This window comes from Notechis scutatus, chromosome 2 (assembly GCF_049901735.1).
Source record: "Notechis scutatus isolate UNSWTSFEM ecotype Mainland chromosome 2, rNotScu1.2, whole genome shotgun sequence".
Classification (NCBI taxonomy): Eukaryota; Metazoa; Chordata; class Lepidosauria; order Squamata; family Elapidae; genus Notechis; species Notechis scutatus.
Window position 1 is genome coordinate 135,984,898 of NC_142010.1, and position 15,419 is coordinate 136,000,316.

Genomic DNA, 15,419 nt, shown 5'->3' on the forward strand with positions numbered 1-15,419 from the left:
TATGTTTAAGAGGCTGGCCTTAAAATCAGGAGACTGCGAGTCCCACCTTAGGCATGAAAGCCAACTACTATGTGACTTTGGGCCAGTCACTCTCTCTCAGCCCAGCCCACCTCACAGGGTTGTTGTGGGGAAAAAGAGGTGGAGGAAGGAGTATTGTGTATGGTCACCTCCTTGAATTACTTATAAAGCAATAAAGGCAGGATAAATATCTAATAAATAAATATGCACCCCTGAGCTCTTGTATGAAAAGCAGGACATAAATCTAATAAAGAAATCACAATCTAAATCAATTAGATTGAGCCCATTGTCATGAGCAGCAAAGCAGAAACAAGAAGGGTTTATAAGCAAGTGGGGCTCCCCAATATGGAAGAAGGAATTCCTCAACAGTCTTGCATAATGTTGCATTAATTTCTATAGTAATTATCATTTTAAGTTTACTACAATTTTATGTTGACAGTCCAATCTATTTGTCTCATAAGAAAGGTTTGAGGGCACATGACAAGTAACAAAATAAGCATTCATGGACAGTGTTGAATATCCTAATAAGGAGGGAAACCAAGGAATGAAGGTTTCTCTCCAGTCCGCCTTTCTGGCGGGAAAAATAATAATTTAAAACGATTGGTCTGCCCTGCCGGTGGGAAATTAGAGGAACCTCATTGGCTGGGCTGCCTGACTGCTCCCTTTAAAAGAGGGAGCTGCCGGACAGCCACTTCACTTCTTTGTACCAGTGTACCAAATAAAGAGCTGTTTGTCACTAGCTGAGAGTCCTGCCTCTTCCCTTGACCCCCACCTAACAGACCGCAATTTATTTCATCAGATGCAAAAAATGGGATTTTTGTTCAGAAATCTAACATTTGGTGGAAAAAAACAACCCCATTGTTGCTCTCCACTAGAAGAATTACAACTACCACACCATCTTTAAAATACAATCTTGATACGTCCTTCAGAAATATACTTTATAAAAACAGGGTTATTTCTACATCGGGGGAAGGGGGGAGGGGGCAAGTGGAATGGGAATAACTCAAACCACAGATGCATGGAAAGTTATCCTTAACAGCTAAACAGCATATTTTAACTGAGAAAAAGTATAGAAAAGGAGAGCTTCAGATTAATATGTACACTTGGTCCTCAGAATCCAAAGGGAGCAAAACGATTCTAGTACCATCAGAGTTTAAATCTTCCATTTGAAAATGAGATGAGACAGGGACTCGTTCAAGAGTATGTGGCACAAATTAAAATGGTTTCACATTAAAATGGCCTCATGTTCCACAAAGAAGTACATTATGGCTGCAAGTCTCCAAGACTCTTTCTCTTGTATCATATATTTTGTGCAGACATTTCAGTTATGTTTTATATTCCATGATATAGCAGTCTGTAGGACAGAAAGATATGCAAATAGTCTTCGCCTAACAAACACAATTGTAACTGGCAACTCTGTCACTAAGGACACAGCCATTAAGCTAGATATCACCAGACTGAATTGTGCTTTGACTTCTGGCTTTTTTCCATTGACTCTGCTTGTTGGAAGCTGGCTGTGAAGTATGCAAAATGATGGTAATCACGTGACTGTGGGATGTTGCAACTACTGTAAATGCGGCCCAGTTGCAAAACACCTAAATCTCAATCACATGATCACAGGGATGCTGTGATGGTCATAAGTGGAAGGATCAGTCCGAAATTTACTTTTTCAGCACCATCATAATTTGGAAAGGTTGTTAAACAAAGCAGTCATTAAGCAAGGACAACCTGTATACACATGCAGACACCCCAAGAGCAATCTGTAAATCTCAAGTGCCTCTTCTCACAGTTAACACTTATCAAAGGATTTTCAAAATAGCTTCATTAATTATATAAAAACAAGAGATCATTTATGAATATATGCTTCCATATATTTTTCAGGCAGGATAACGTTCAGAGCAAAAACCACAACCCAGCAACTGCAATCCAGTGAAAGCTCCTTCTACACAGCAACATTTGTGATTTCCTCACACATCATTCAGATGTCCTGGAACATCAGTATTCTCCATCCTGAGACAACACAGGCATTGCTGGGACTAGAAGATTTATTTATTTATTTATTTATTTATTTATTTATTTATTTGCCAATTGTTTACAAGATAATAAGTATAAGTGTATACATAGTTGTGAATACATGAAATGGGTACATATAAGAAAAATAAAAGAAGAATAAGAGAAACAATAGGACAGGGACGGTAGGCACGTTGGTGCGCTTATGCACGCCCCTACAGACCTCTTAGGAAAGGGGTGAGGTCAATAGTAGACAGTCTAAGGGTTTGGGAAGAAACTACAGAGTCGGGTAGAGTATTCCAGACATTGACCACTCTATTGCTGAAGTCGTATTTCCTGCAATCAAGTTTGGTGCGGTTAACTTTGAGTTTGTATCTATTGTGTGCTCTTGTGTTGTTATGGTTGAAGCTGAAGTATTCACTGACAGGTAGGAAGATCATTTACAAATTTGTCTTTTATCTGTCCTGAATTTCTTACTGATGTTCCAGTGGCATAAAACCACTTCCCTTTTGTACTTTGATTGTAAGTGAGTTTTAGGAATAATGGAATATGCCAGAAAACCACATTATTTCTCAATGTTAGTTAAAATCTACACAGGATTTTTGGGTGGGTGGGGAGGCCCTACCTAGTGGAATAAATTCGTTGGGAAAAGTGGTAGTGGTGTTTACAAAAGTGCATGCAAGTTTTCATCAGCAAACTAGCGCTTCCCAGCAGCAGGCACTCAGTCGGAGTATGTAGGATGTTGCCTTCCTCTTGTTATTTTTCTCATAAGAAAGATATTCTGAAACGTAAGTGCATGGTTGAGGGCCAGGCTCTCGCGGCTGACAAGCAGTCCCCGCTGGAGTTGATTCGACATCCAAGTTTCTGTTAAAGCCCCTAATTCACTGTACTCACAGCATCCTCTAAGCGGGCATTCTCTCTCGTTGATCAAAGTGGGGAAAAACTAGAGAGCCACCACTTCAATTGAAATCAAATCGCGCGCGTTTAGGAGGCCACGCCTCTTTCTTCCTTTTTTCCTCTTAAAGCGAGTACGGCCAATCCCCCGCTTCCGCAAGATCCGATTCGGCCAATCAGCGAGTACTTCTTCGCTCTGAGAAAGATGGCGGATTTGCGGACGGTTTAGTGGAATATGGGGCCGGCGGTGGCGGACGGACTCCTCCATGGCAAACAAACGGCGGCAAGCGGTATCGGTAACTGAAAAGCTGATGGTAACGAGCCCGGCGAGGCGGAGCAATAGACGAAGAGCTGCTGTTGAGAATGCCCAACGTGGCGAGAGTCCCTGTAGCGAAAACAGAGCAGAGGGTGAGAAGCCTCCCCCACCCCCCTGTGTGTACTTGGCATTTTGCATCTTTCAGCCCAGCTTTGAGCAACGCGGCTCCTCTGCCTGCGCGTCACGTTAGTTTCATCCTGAGCAAAAAGTATAATTTTGCACTGGATCCCGTGGTTTATTCCCAAGGAATGGTGGCGAGTTTGGAACGCAGCTCCCACCATCCCACGCCAGCTGGGACTGATGGGAAGTTTAATCCGAAGCACCTGGAGGTAACAGGAAGGTTGGCGATCGGGTACCACGTTTAAATCCATAGTCCCTCTCCCCACCCTCCTGTTAACAATACTTTCCTAATTTATAATACTTGTTCCCCATTGTTTCTAGAATATTTACACTTTTTCCTACTGGATCTGCAAGTAGGACTTTTAAATGGGGAGTTAACGGCCGTTGCACTTAAAACACTTATTACAGCTTCAGAAAAAATAAAGTTCTTATCCTGTGGGTCTGCAAGGATCCCCAAAGACATATTTTTGTATGAACTACAACATGAAGGCTTTTTTTCTTCAGGAACATTAAGACTTGTAGTATCACACAGCTGTACCTCCCATTACCATTGATTAGCACTTCCATTGTAAGGAGGAAAAGCACTATAGCAAAATAGTGCTGTCTTCCCAACCTTCAAAGACAGTCCAAAAGGATATTTGTGATAAATGGTATCAAAGACCTAAGAAATCAAGCAGCTCCAGGAGAATCACACTAACCTTGGCTTTGCCACATGTTATCCATAAATAAAATTAATATTTCAGTGCCATGACCAGGCCTGAAATGTGAATGAAATGGGGCTTAGATAATCCATTTCCTCTAGGATTATCTGCACCTTTTTAACATTCTCACACGAAAGGGATGTTTGAAACAGGTTAATCCAGAATTTCTGGATTAAACAAGGTAGGATGCATAAACTGGTCTCCCAGGGATGCATTTTCCAGCTTCATGACTAAGTACTTAATAGAAGCTTTCCCTTATCTGGAGGGATAGGGCTCCAGATTGCAGGTGGGGGAGCTAATATCACACAATCTTACCTCCTTTAACTCAAATGTCGGTGACCAAGCAAGCCTTTCTCATCAGGACTTGTTCAGCTGGCATGGAACTCCAAACACTTGGGAGCAATTTTGGCTACCAGTTGCTTAGATAATTTCTCACAACTTCCATAGTTTCATTTTTCTCAAGCTCATAAAGTGGGTATACATGTCCATTTTGAGTAGATGTTTTGCTTGTTTTACATTTTTTCATAGAAAGGTCTTCGTATAAGACACCAAAGAGAACTCAGGTGAGCAGATCACGGTTTCCTACTTTCAATTCTCCTACAAATGAATTGGATATGCAGCAAGAGATCTTTTGGGATCCTCAATCACCTACAACATATAAACTAGGTAATTATTGTTACATTAAAAATGTTTTCTGAGTAATTTATCTTTCAAAATGTGTGTTCACAAGCCTTAGAACATCCTAACTATACACTATGCTGAACTATAGTAACCTACATCTTTATAAATACTTGAGCCCATTTTCCATTAAAGCATTTCCAAAACAGGGTATAACTGTATACTTATAATTTAGTAATCTCTATGCTATTGCCCAGGAGCAGATTGTTAAAAAAAAAATAATCTGCTGTTTAATATACTTGTGTAGCCTATTAAAGACTTCACTGCTTTACTCTTGAACTCCCATCTTCCAGTGTGAAGTGAGTCAACTTGTGGTGGAACCTTAATACAAAGCATTCTCCCCAGCTTGTCCTACCAGGAATTAACCTTGTTAAGTTTGCCAAATAGAAACAGCCTTGTTTACTTTAATGATTTTTAATGTCCTTTTGCTGTTTTATTTTTTTCCTTACTCTGATGGGTTTGTAATGGTAAATGGGATTTTTTATTAAGTTTTATAGCTCCCGCGTGACATTGGTGACTGTGTAGCACACACAAAATAAAAACCAAAAATTCTTTGGGTTGATTTGTTCAATGATCCATTATTTGTTTCCTTGGCTCCTAACATTTTATCACATTGAAGTCCTCTTCAATACCAAAGTTCAAAGACTTCAATATTTTATCTATCTGACTTTTTCAAACTTTCCTTCTATAGAGTTTCACAGATAATACCATTGCTTGCACTATTTTGAGCTTCGCAGGTATAAACATCATGAAATACAGATACCTTTTCCAAGGCTTTTGTGGCTATTCTATCTTGTGCTAGTCTGCAGCATATTTCTTGAGTGCTGTGATGTCTTCATTATAAGTTCTGGCTGTTGTAGTGTAGTTGTTTTTTAATATTTAATTGTTGTCCTATTTTTGTCATTCTCCTTGAGCTTAATGTATTTCTTCATTGGGAAACAATGGGTTCCCTTATTCCAATTCAGAAATTTCTTCTTTTTTTTTAGGCAACACTCAAAAGAAATTGACAGTTGGTAGACGTACAGTCGAGATCTCAGAGATTGTTAATCGAATTGCTCCTCAGGTAATGATTTTCCTAAGATGTAACTCTATACACTTGGTATTTTGTACTTTCTTTTACATGAATTTGCATCTGATCAGCTTATACTATATGTCCAACAAAAAAGTAAAAAAAACCTACTTTGGGAGAAAAAATATATATATTTAGATCAGTCCCAAAGATGTTTTTTCAAAACTCTTTCAAGTGCAGATGGACTGCTGAATCTTGTCCTAATAGATTTGTTCTCTATGTTGTACCATGCTTTTTTCAAACCATCTTTCAGTCCATCTGTGTTTGAAAGACAAAAGTTACTCTTTTGAAGACAACAGGGTCCATATTCTGGACAGAGAGATCACTGGTTTGAAAGAGGGATAAAAGGGCTGTCTTTTAGGAATGATAGTCACCTAACAGTTGGGTTGGCAATATATTAACCAGGATAGTCATTTAATACTGTTGTATCTTTAAGAGAATGTTGTAATTGTGATTGGCTGAGGTTCCTCCAACGGCCATAAGATGGAGCCAGAAACCTGGTTTGTTCTCTTCTTGCATTCCCTTGTTGCCTTTTGCCTGATCGTCATTCTGCTGGAATTGCTGTGAGTCTTGCAACTGTTAGCAAACTCCGTTTACTGAACTTTGTTTACAATACTGGACTTCGTTTTTGGATCATCCCTGGACTGATTGTTTTGAATACTAACTGCTTTAACTGTGTATGATTTGGACTGTTTGTTGGACTTTGTTTACCCATTTACTGAAAGTAAAACCTACATTTTACTATTCAGTGTATCTGTGTGCTGGTTGTGTGTTATTCATCACTACTCTCACTACGTTTCCCTGAGTGCACTCATTCTCCTAACGGGGAATCCCTCAACACTGTCTATGTTAAAATTGAACATATTGGTGGGGAGGGATATGACATCACCTATGTCCTGTTTACAACAGTATTTTCAGCAGAACCTTCCAAGAAGGTTCTATACCCATTTGCACTCTGATTCAGATTACCCTGAGGACACAAATAAACACCCAAGTGGCCTTAACTACTCTCAGAGAGCTAATGATTGACAACCACATGACTGCAAGGAATACAAATCCTTCCATTCCCCACCATTCAGTCAGAACTGAATAAGCTTCTTGGATGAAGCAAAACATCTTCAAAAAAACCAAACAAACTCGAGTTGCCTTTTAAAAAAAGCACCTTTGGGAAAACCAAGGCCTGGATGACTGAGAATCTCCATAGATATATAGACCAGTGTTTGTTAAATTGTTTGAATAAATTACCTTTTTTCACAGACTTAATGTCATTCACGCAAACCTTGTCTTTTTACCCAAGCTTCTCAGTGGAAGTCACAAATTGGATTTTTGACTCATAAATAAGCAATTATAAATTGCTTCCTTTACTCAAGGATATGCTTAAACTACCGATTTAGATTATCAGACAACATTCAAATCCTGATCCTTCTGAATGCGAGGTTATTTGGCTTTACCTTAAGATGACAATCCTTAGAAAAAACATCATTTGAACACATTGGAACTTAATTTTCATTATATGAATTCAGAAAATAAGCCATATGAATTCAAGGTAGTGGTAGAAATGTGCTTGACATGTTCCTCTTCTCCCGGTTTGTGCTAACAAAAAATGACAGTGGACTTTCCATGTTGCTATAGACCTTAGCAGTATCCCAGTTCTGCCTGTTTTGACATTCCGCATTCAGCAGTGGAGTTATGGGATGTGGAAATGTAAGGGTACTCTTTGAAATTGATTGAAAGATTGTTTCTGCCATAGGACTGGAATAGAACCATTTTTACTTTTTTTTATGTTCTCCAAAGAGAACAGAGGTCAGCACCCCAATTTATATACTTCCCTTTATCTAACCATCCATCTTTGGGAAACACTGTGGTCGCTGAAGGCCCAAGAAGTTCCTTTTTGTACTGGACACATTAGGAGACTTTTTGGCTGCTTGTGTCTGCTATTTTATAGTTACCTGTATGGGCAACTATATATGGGCTCCAGGAAATACAGTTGGGGAGCTCTGTTCCTCATTTGTTCAGACCCAGCCAGGTTCCCAAAGACCAAACACAGATAAACTCAGTAACTTAAACTTTCACGGCTTTAATCTACAAATAAACCTCTTTGTAGTTAACAAATGGCTTGCAGCCAATTAGTCCAATTAGAAAAACCTTGGCAGAAGTCTTCAAATAAACCAGAGTCTTTAATCACAACACTGAGTCCTTCGAACGTTTTTGCCTTTTGTTTGCAAAGGCAAAAACCATTTGAAACCAGGCTTATATTCCCTGGAGGGAGGGGCCATTATGTTGCATCCTTACTCCCGAGTCGTCTGTGCAGCTTCAGCTGGTCTACGAATCATCCTACGCTCACGCGCACTTGGCACAGGCTCCTCGGGAACCTCCTCATCACTGCTGCCAGCCCCCACCATCCTTGAAGGCAGCAGTCCACTTCCTGATGGTCCTGGCCCCTCCTCCGAATCCTCGCTCTCCTCCACCGTCCTCACCTGCTGCCGGCTAACCACAACATCATTGATCTCAGGGAAGAGAAACAGACTGTGCCCCTTCTGCAAAGATAGTGAAATCATTCCCTTTGGGATCAAGCATTGGTGGCTTGGAAGAGATGAAGCAGAACAATGAAAGATTGATTTTCCTTTTTCCTTGTGACTCATGGGTTGTTTTCTATCTAGTGGATAAGGCAGGTGTTCTTGCTAAGCTCTCCCCTTCATATCCCATTACTTCTTTAATCACCTGGGACCCCAAAAGGTGATTCTGTATTCCAGGAAAGCTAGCCAGCTGGAAAGAACACCTTGGCTTCTATCATAGAGAGGTTCAAGAGATGGAAATAAGTTCAGTCTGTATATGTGACTTTGAGAAGATACTTCTCCTTGAATCTTCATTTTTATAGTCAGAGTGGATTGCACATTCAGTTGTTTAGGTGCAGTGGAAAGAGATACTGGTAACTGTTATATTATTATACAGGATGGATAATGTAAAAAAAAAAAAAGGAGGATAGCCAAGTATTTCTATATAGAGAACAAAACTTCAGCTATTTTGGGGGTGGGTGGGGGGTGGGAGATGATCTTTTTCCATCTGGGATAGAAATACTTGCCACCAAACCTGATATTCCTGGGAAATCTTGGGTTAGCCTAGTTCCAATGTGACGGACTGGAACTCGTTGGGGACAAGGGTCTTACAGGCCTTCTTGCCTTGGAAGGAGGAATCGTTTTGAAGGACCACTTCATGATCTTCGCTCTCCATTGGTTCTCACTTCAATTTATTTAAATGCCGGGGGAAAGAGCTATCCATGGGATAAGCCAGTGTCCAGGAAACTTGTGCTTTGTGTCCAAGGAAATGCGGTAATTCCATGTAATCGTGTTAAAACTAATCACTCAGGTACTTTGAGATTAGGTTTGACAGAAAATTGGGATATAAATGTCTGAAAATAGCAGTGTCCACAACAGAACATGATGATGCCAGAAGAAGTATATATGTTCAAAGATACATTTGCAAAAATGCCATGATTATGTATCCTAATATATAATACAAATATGTAAAATGCAGCATATGTATTATATGCAGGTTTGTCATTTGCCCTCCTGAGGACAATCTCACTATTGGAAAATTCAGAAATACTTTTAGAATTCATAACACTGAGGTAAATTAAATAGGTGCTGTGTGTCCATTTAATCAAATTGATAAATGTTTATTCTCAACTATTTAGGATGAAAAACCTGCCTGTTATGAAGGATCTCTTCTTGGGCTATGGATTGGCGAAGATGCAATTCCTTGTACTCCTGGAGTAACAAAAGCACGATCTAGAACAAAAATAAATACTGCAAGGTATGTTGGAAAACTTGCTATTTGCTTTTTGGAATCATCACAAAATTTCTATGTAGGAAAACCAGAGAACAGTTTGACGTAGTGGTAACGTTGTTGAAAAATGAAGAACTATTTTTAAAAAGTTACTTTTTTGCAGGAGTTGAATCTTATTGTAATTGATTCATCTTCCAATAATTATAAAATGAGCCATTTCCAAATACTTTATGTTGGTAATGGTTTTTTTTCCCATTGCTTGTTCATGTAGAGATCATCAATTAAAACATGGAGAAGAGGAACTTATGAAGTTAGCAAAGCAGTTTGATAAAAATCTGATTGATGCAGTCCAGGAACAAAACTTTTTCCAGCCATATTCTATCCATGTTTCAGCAGCAAAACCATCAACTGACCATCATATCAAGATCCAAAGAGAAGATCAATGCCAATTACTGAATGAACATCCTGCAATTAACTCTACTTTGTCCCACGGAAGACTTAAGGATAATGCTGGGACGGCTAAGAGTCCTAAGAGCAGTAGTCAGAAATCCATAGATCTGGATGCTGAAGGGGCACTAAATGAGCTTTTTGATTGTTCTACCCAAAAGTGTAGTGGCCGGTTGAGCCAAGGTGTGTTAAACTATTCCTTGATCTCTGTTGCACAGGATAAGGATATTTTGCTGGAGGCAGAGAAGCTTTTGCTTAGTGATGAAGCTCAAGGGCAAAGCGCCATGCATCTTAAACAGCATTCCGAATTCCTTCTAACTCAAAAAGCTAGAACAACTCCTGTACAAACATTTTCAGGTGCAGAGCTTTCTAATAATAATCCTGATAATTCTTTCAGTGATGACAACTATGACTGGGATGCTGATTTGTTACCTGATGATTCACTTCTTATGCAAATTACTCAGGAGCCCGAATTGATGAAGAGTGCAGAAGATGCTCGTATTTCTGAGGAAAGGGGAGAATCAAAAAAATGGACTGTAAATTCCAAGAAGCCATCTATCGCCCAGGCTGGAGTTGGTAATTCTTCCATTACCATGCCAGTATTGTGTGTTTCCATGTCAAACCAAAACATTCAGACAGAAAAAGCCAAGATTATTCCTTTTCACGAAGATAGCTCATTAAAAACCAGCAAGGTGGATTCATTTGCTAAAACTAGGCAACACAACACTCTGGACTATAATTTTACTTCAGTGAAATCTAAAAATAGTAATGTGCCTCATGGCCCTTCCCATCTTAAAAGTGCGACAAATATAAGTTCTGAAAAAGGAACTTCAATTTCATATTCTGATCTTGCTAAACTATCGACTGGGAAATTCAAAAGCCACAAGGTCTCAGTTGTTTCTGCCAATAAAAACCATCCTGATCTAAAGACAGCAGCTAACCAGGGAAGCTCTGATTGTCCACAAGAGACATCTGTGGCAAAGAAAGGGATGTTTTCGTTTGATGATTGGAACGAGCCCAAATTTTCAGACGAAGTTCTAGAATTGTTTTGTGAATCTAATACCTCTTGGGGCACCCACTGTGACGATGATGACGACTTGCTTTATCAAGTTTGTGATGATGTAGAAAGGAAAACCCAGAGCCAAATGGGTATAAAGGAAACTGGAAAAGCTAAATCATTGGCAAAGAATACTTCCAATTTGGCTCAGAGCCTTCGTCAGCCAGGGCTTGGTCAAGGACTTTCCATTTGCCTGCAGACTGAGAAGAATTGTGCAGGCAGGAAGACCTTTTCTTTGGATCTGCCCATTGCAGTAAGGAAGAATGAAAATTCTGTAAAAATGTCTACAGTGTTTGAAGGCACCTTTGCATCTGGAACTGGCACACCTACTATGTCCAGTGTGCAAATAAATATTAATAATAAGCAATGGCAGAATGGGCACGATGTGGGCAAAATAAAAACTAAATGCAATCAGTTATTTTCTGAAAAATCCAAATATATGTTCAAAAAAAACAGTAGTTCTCAAGCCCTTGTTTTGGAAAATGTGAATGTAGGCAGTCTTTCTAGAACTAACAAGGGGCTGTGGGAAAGCAAGAATGCACCAAATGTTCCATTTCAGAAAGTCATGAATGGCAAGCCAGTTAAGAGCATTGATTTTGCACCATCTGAGAAAGGTAGGTGTTGCTGGATTCTTCTCAAAATAACACAGTTCTTATAGGTAGCTGGTAAGCCATCTTCACTCATGGAATCCTCTGGGGATCCTTGGATCTGTATAGAATGCACGCTGGCACTGCAACATTTAAATTTGAAGTTTGTTCTGTCATGGATAAGATACTATATCTGAATAAAGGCATTGTTAGATGAGAGGAAGGATGCTTTTCATCCAATAATGAATTTTTATTCCTCTATTGATCAGTTAGACTCCCTGGCACACCCACTATTGGAGCATGAATACAGTGATTTCTTACAAGGGAAAGTCACTTTGGTATCATTTGGGCTTTATATTGTAAAATAAAACTTGACAAAATGCAGACATTCTATAAGGAGAACTATGTGGGTTCAGGTTTATTTGTGCTACATGAGCTAGTTCCTCCCTACAAACTTTGTTTTCTCCATGGTGTATTTTTCTTTTATGATTCACCTGCCTGGCATTAATGCTATCTGTTCTGATCTTTAGATGTAGCTAGGGCTAATTTCATTCTGCCTTTTTAAAATCATTTCAGGATGATATCAATTATTTAACAAGATTGTCAAAATCTATGTTCAGAAATGAAACAATGCAAGTTATACTTACAGTTAATAGTTGGACTTTTAATAATTGTTCTTCCTGCTTCACTTCCTTAGATTATATAAATTGATTCTTGAAGAGGGCAACATTTTAAACTGCCCTTGATACAAATGACCCTCCCTCTCTCCTTTTAGTTGGTAGATGTTTTTGCAAGAATTAGAGGGCAATAGTTATTCTAAAATATTATTAATAAAGTTCCTCTTACACCTGATCAGTAGAAACATAAGGTACTAGGTAAATGTGGCTACATCAGATCATTTGTCTTCTCTTTGCAGAATATAAAAGTAGGTGTTCTCAAGAAGAAATTGCACGGAAAAAGCAAGAAGCTCTTCAGCGAAGAAAGTGTAAAATGGAAGCACTGTTCAAAAATGCTGCACCTACTTGAGTACTTTTCAGTACAGAAGAATTAATGGCACATGGGCAGCGGAATAACTGTCACTAAAATATATGTCTATATTGAAGTGTACTGCCAATTTCTTCTCCTACCGCTGTCTTTATTCTTCTACAGAATGGCAGTATTAATTGCTTTTGAATTTCCTTCCTTCCCTCCTTTTTGGAAACACTATTGCTTATAACTGTTTATTTTTTTTATACATTATTTATTTGGACTTGGGATATTAGATCTATTTAACTGATATCAATTCTTTTTTTTTATTAAACCATGCAATTGACATTTGTTGTTCCCCATGAAACATAATGTGTCAATTCTTACTTTGGAATGTTTGAGAAGACCAATATCCCAGTTTAATTAATTAAGTAATTAATTTAATTCTATGCTGGTCATTTAGTCCATTTCCCATGCAACATTAGTCTTTAAATTTTGTAACGAGCATTTTGTTTGTTCTGAGGTCATAAATGACAACATTCCAAGCTTTAAAGTGTGTACCAATAATGTAAACATTTAATAGTGATCCTTGAATGTAACTCACAGCTTGGTTCCATTTTAATTTTATTTTACCACTGCATTACAAAGGACCGATTCTGTAGTAAAAGCATGTGAACGTTTTCTATCATTTATTTATCATTGTAAATCATTGTAAATTATATACATGCTGTAAATTGTGATTAAACTGATAGCAATTTCTCTGATTATACTCTTGTCTAATATGTGACCAGAACCTAACCACTGTACTATTGATACCTCTTCACAGAAGTGAAAGTGATCTGCTCTCTGTTGGAAGTATGTATCAGTGTGTTGGTGACTTCCCAGGCTGTTCTATTCTTTCATCCTGTAGCTCAACATAATAAACAGAGGTCAGGGAGATGATAGCTGGTCCCTAATTATGGGGCCTATTCATCTTCAGTAAGAAAAAAAAGCAGTCTTTTTTCTGCATCATAAGACAAGAGTTGAGGATTGAGTTTCACGCACTATTGACTTAGAAGCAATGGACGTCTTCTGATTTACAAAAGTAGCTCTAGTTTCTCTCACTTTAGGATGTTTATTGTGAGGAGATGTTACAAGGAAGAATTCTATAAAAAATTACATATGAAAGTAACTGGACCGGACTATGTTAATATAATTATGATGGGAGACTTTAATGGAATTGTGAACAATAAACTGGACTATATAGCAACAACAATAAAGCAAAATAGAAAGACTCTCCCTAAATCTTTTTTTAAAATGACAGACGAATTAACCTTAAAAGACATGTGGGGAGAAAGAAATGTTAAAGCTAAACAATATACTTTCTATTCAAATAGACATTTATCATGGTCCAGATTGGATATGATTTGGATCTCAACAGAATTAATATCTAATATTCAAGAAACAAATATTGAAACAAGTACTTGGGCAGATCATAGCCCAATGACAATTAAATGGAAGGGACAAAAAAAAAGATCGGGATGGACATTAAACAATACTATCTTAAAGGAAAAAGATTTTACACAATGGATGGGTGGCATTTCTTTAGGGGGCCGCACAGCCCTCTGCAAAAGTATGAAATATAACTGGCAAATAATTGGTGAACCTATTTTATAAGTGAATTTCTTTACTTTAAAAGTGGTTTTTATCAACATAGGGTCGTGGATAAATGATTTTAAAAGAAGTTCTGCAAGGGTTGAGGCAAGTACTAAAATATTATATAAATTATTTAATTATAGTTACTCAAGTACCTTGATCCCTGTACCGAAAGTATTCAGGGCAAAAATAGCCCCAATACTAACTCATTTGAATCAGTTCAGACCCATTTTTTAAAAAGCGTACTGGGATCTGATGAAGTGTCAGCCCCTGCAATCAGCAGAAACAGCTGTCCATTCCGAACAAGGCCAATCAATAATTAAATTTTTGCATATTGGCAGATAATCCATTCAATAGCGCTTGATGGACTACCCAACGCATGCCTAACAGAACAGGAAAGTATGGATCAGCCCTATTCCTGGATAATCCTACTTATCAAAGTTACTACATAGCTTGAGTTGTCTACCCAATATATATTCTCAACTGTCTCCCAACCATTTTTAAAAATAGAAAATTGTAGATATCTGGGCCCAAACAGATGGTGTTATTGGTTAAAAAAAAAGATAGCTAAGAATAAAACTTTTCCAATTTGAAAAATACCTGTCATTGAGTTTGTCACAATTCTAGAAGGGCAAGATTTGAGTTGTTGGATTTCATGGCTAAATATAGCCCCTTCTATCATCTGCCATGTACATGCAATGTCCCATGGAATAAATTTTCCATAGGATTTCTTTTTGAATTTTTCAAACTGAACACAGTTATGTTACATAATTCATTATATAACGGACCTTTAAAAAAGAATTAGACAAATCCTGGACTATAAAGGTATTGATGGTTATTGGTAAATTAATTCAAAAATCAGAAGCAACACTAGGAAATATTTATGCTCTTCTGGCATCCCAGAAGAGATTGGTCAGCTACAGTGAGAAAAGAAATCTGAATCCATATAGCATCTTGTGCTTGTTATAACCAATGCTGACATTACATTGTTTGAAACACTATTATTATAATCTTCCTCCATAGAGAATCTGGTGGGGATTGTCAGTGTACGGAAACAAGTTAGAACATCACCAACACACTGATGCATTCTTCCATCAGAGAGAAATCATTTTCGCTTAACTGAAGTTTTCATGCA

At 38.2% G+C, this 15,419-nt stretch overlaps 1 protein-coding gene across 2 annotated transcripts; it reads left to right on the plus strand.

The window, feature by feature from the left end:
* The first annotated feature begins 3,095 nt into the window (after positions 1-3,095).
* ETAA1 (ETAA1 activator of ATR kinase) lies at positions 3,096-13,416 on the plus strand. 2 transcript variants are annotated; one of them, XM_026680058.2, is made up of 6 exons: positions 3,096-3,330; positions 4,588-4,725; positions 5,724-5,800; positions 9,501-9,619; positions 9,864-11,710; positions 12,600-13,416. In XM_026680058.2, exons 1-6 carry the CDS (start codon positions 3,189-3,191, stop codon positions 12,707-12,709), a joined length of 2,433 nt encoding a protein of 810 aa, XP_026535843.2. In that variant the 5' UTR covers positions 3,096-3,188; the 3' UTR covers positions 12,710-13,416. The 2 variants fall into 2 exon arrangements, with proteins under 2 accessions (XP_026535843.2, XP_087812442.1); XM_087956316.1 differs by having other exon boundaries at positions 9,864-10,222.
* The last annotated feature ends 2,003 nt before the right edge of the window (positions 13,417-15,419 follow it).

Coding starts and splice junctions, on each gene's coding strand:
- ETAA1 (XM_026680058.2), top strand. CDS start 3,189: ATGGCAAACAAACGGCGGCAAGCGGTATCGGTAACTGAAAAGCTGATG. Junction 5,801..9,500: donor TTAATCGAATTGCTCCTCAG/GTAATGATTTTC, acceptor TCAACTATTTAG/GATGAAAAACCTGCCTGTTA. Junction 9,620..9,863: donor ACAAAAATAAATACTGCAAG/GTATGTTGGAAA, acceptor TTGTTCATGTAG/AGATCATCAATTAAAACATG.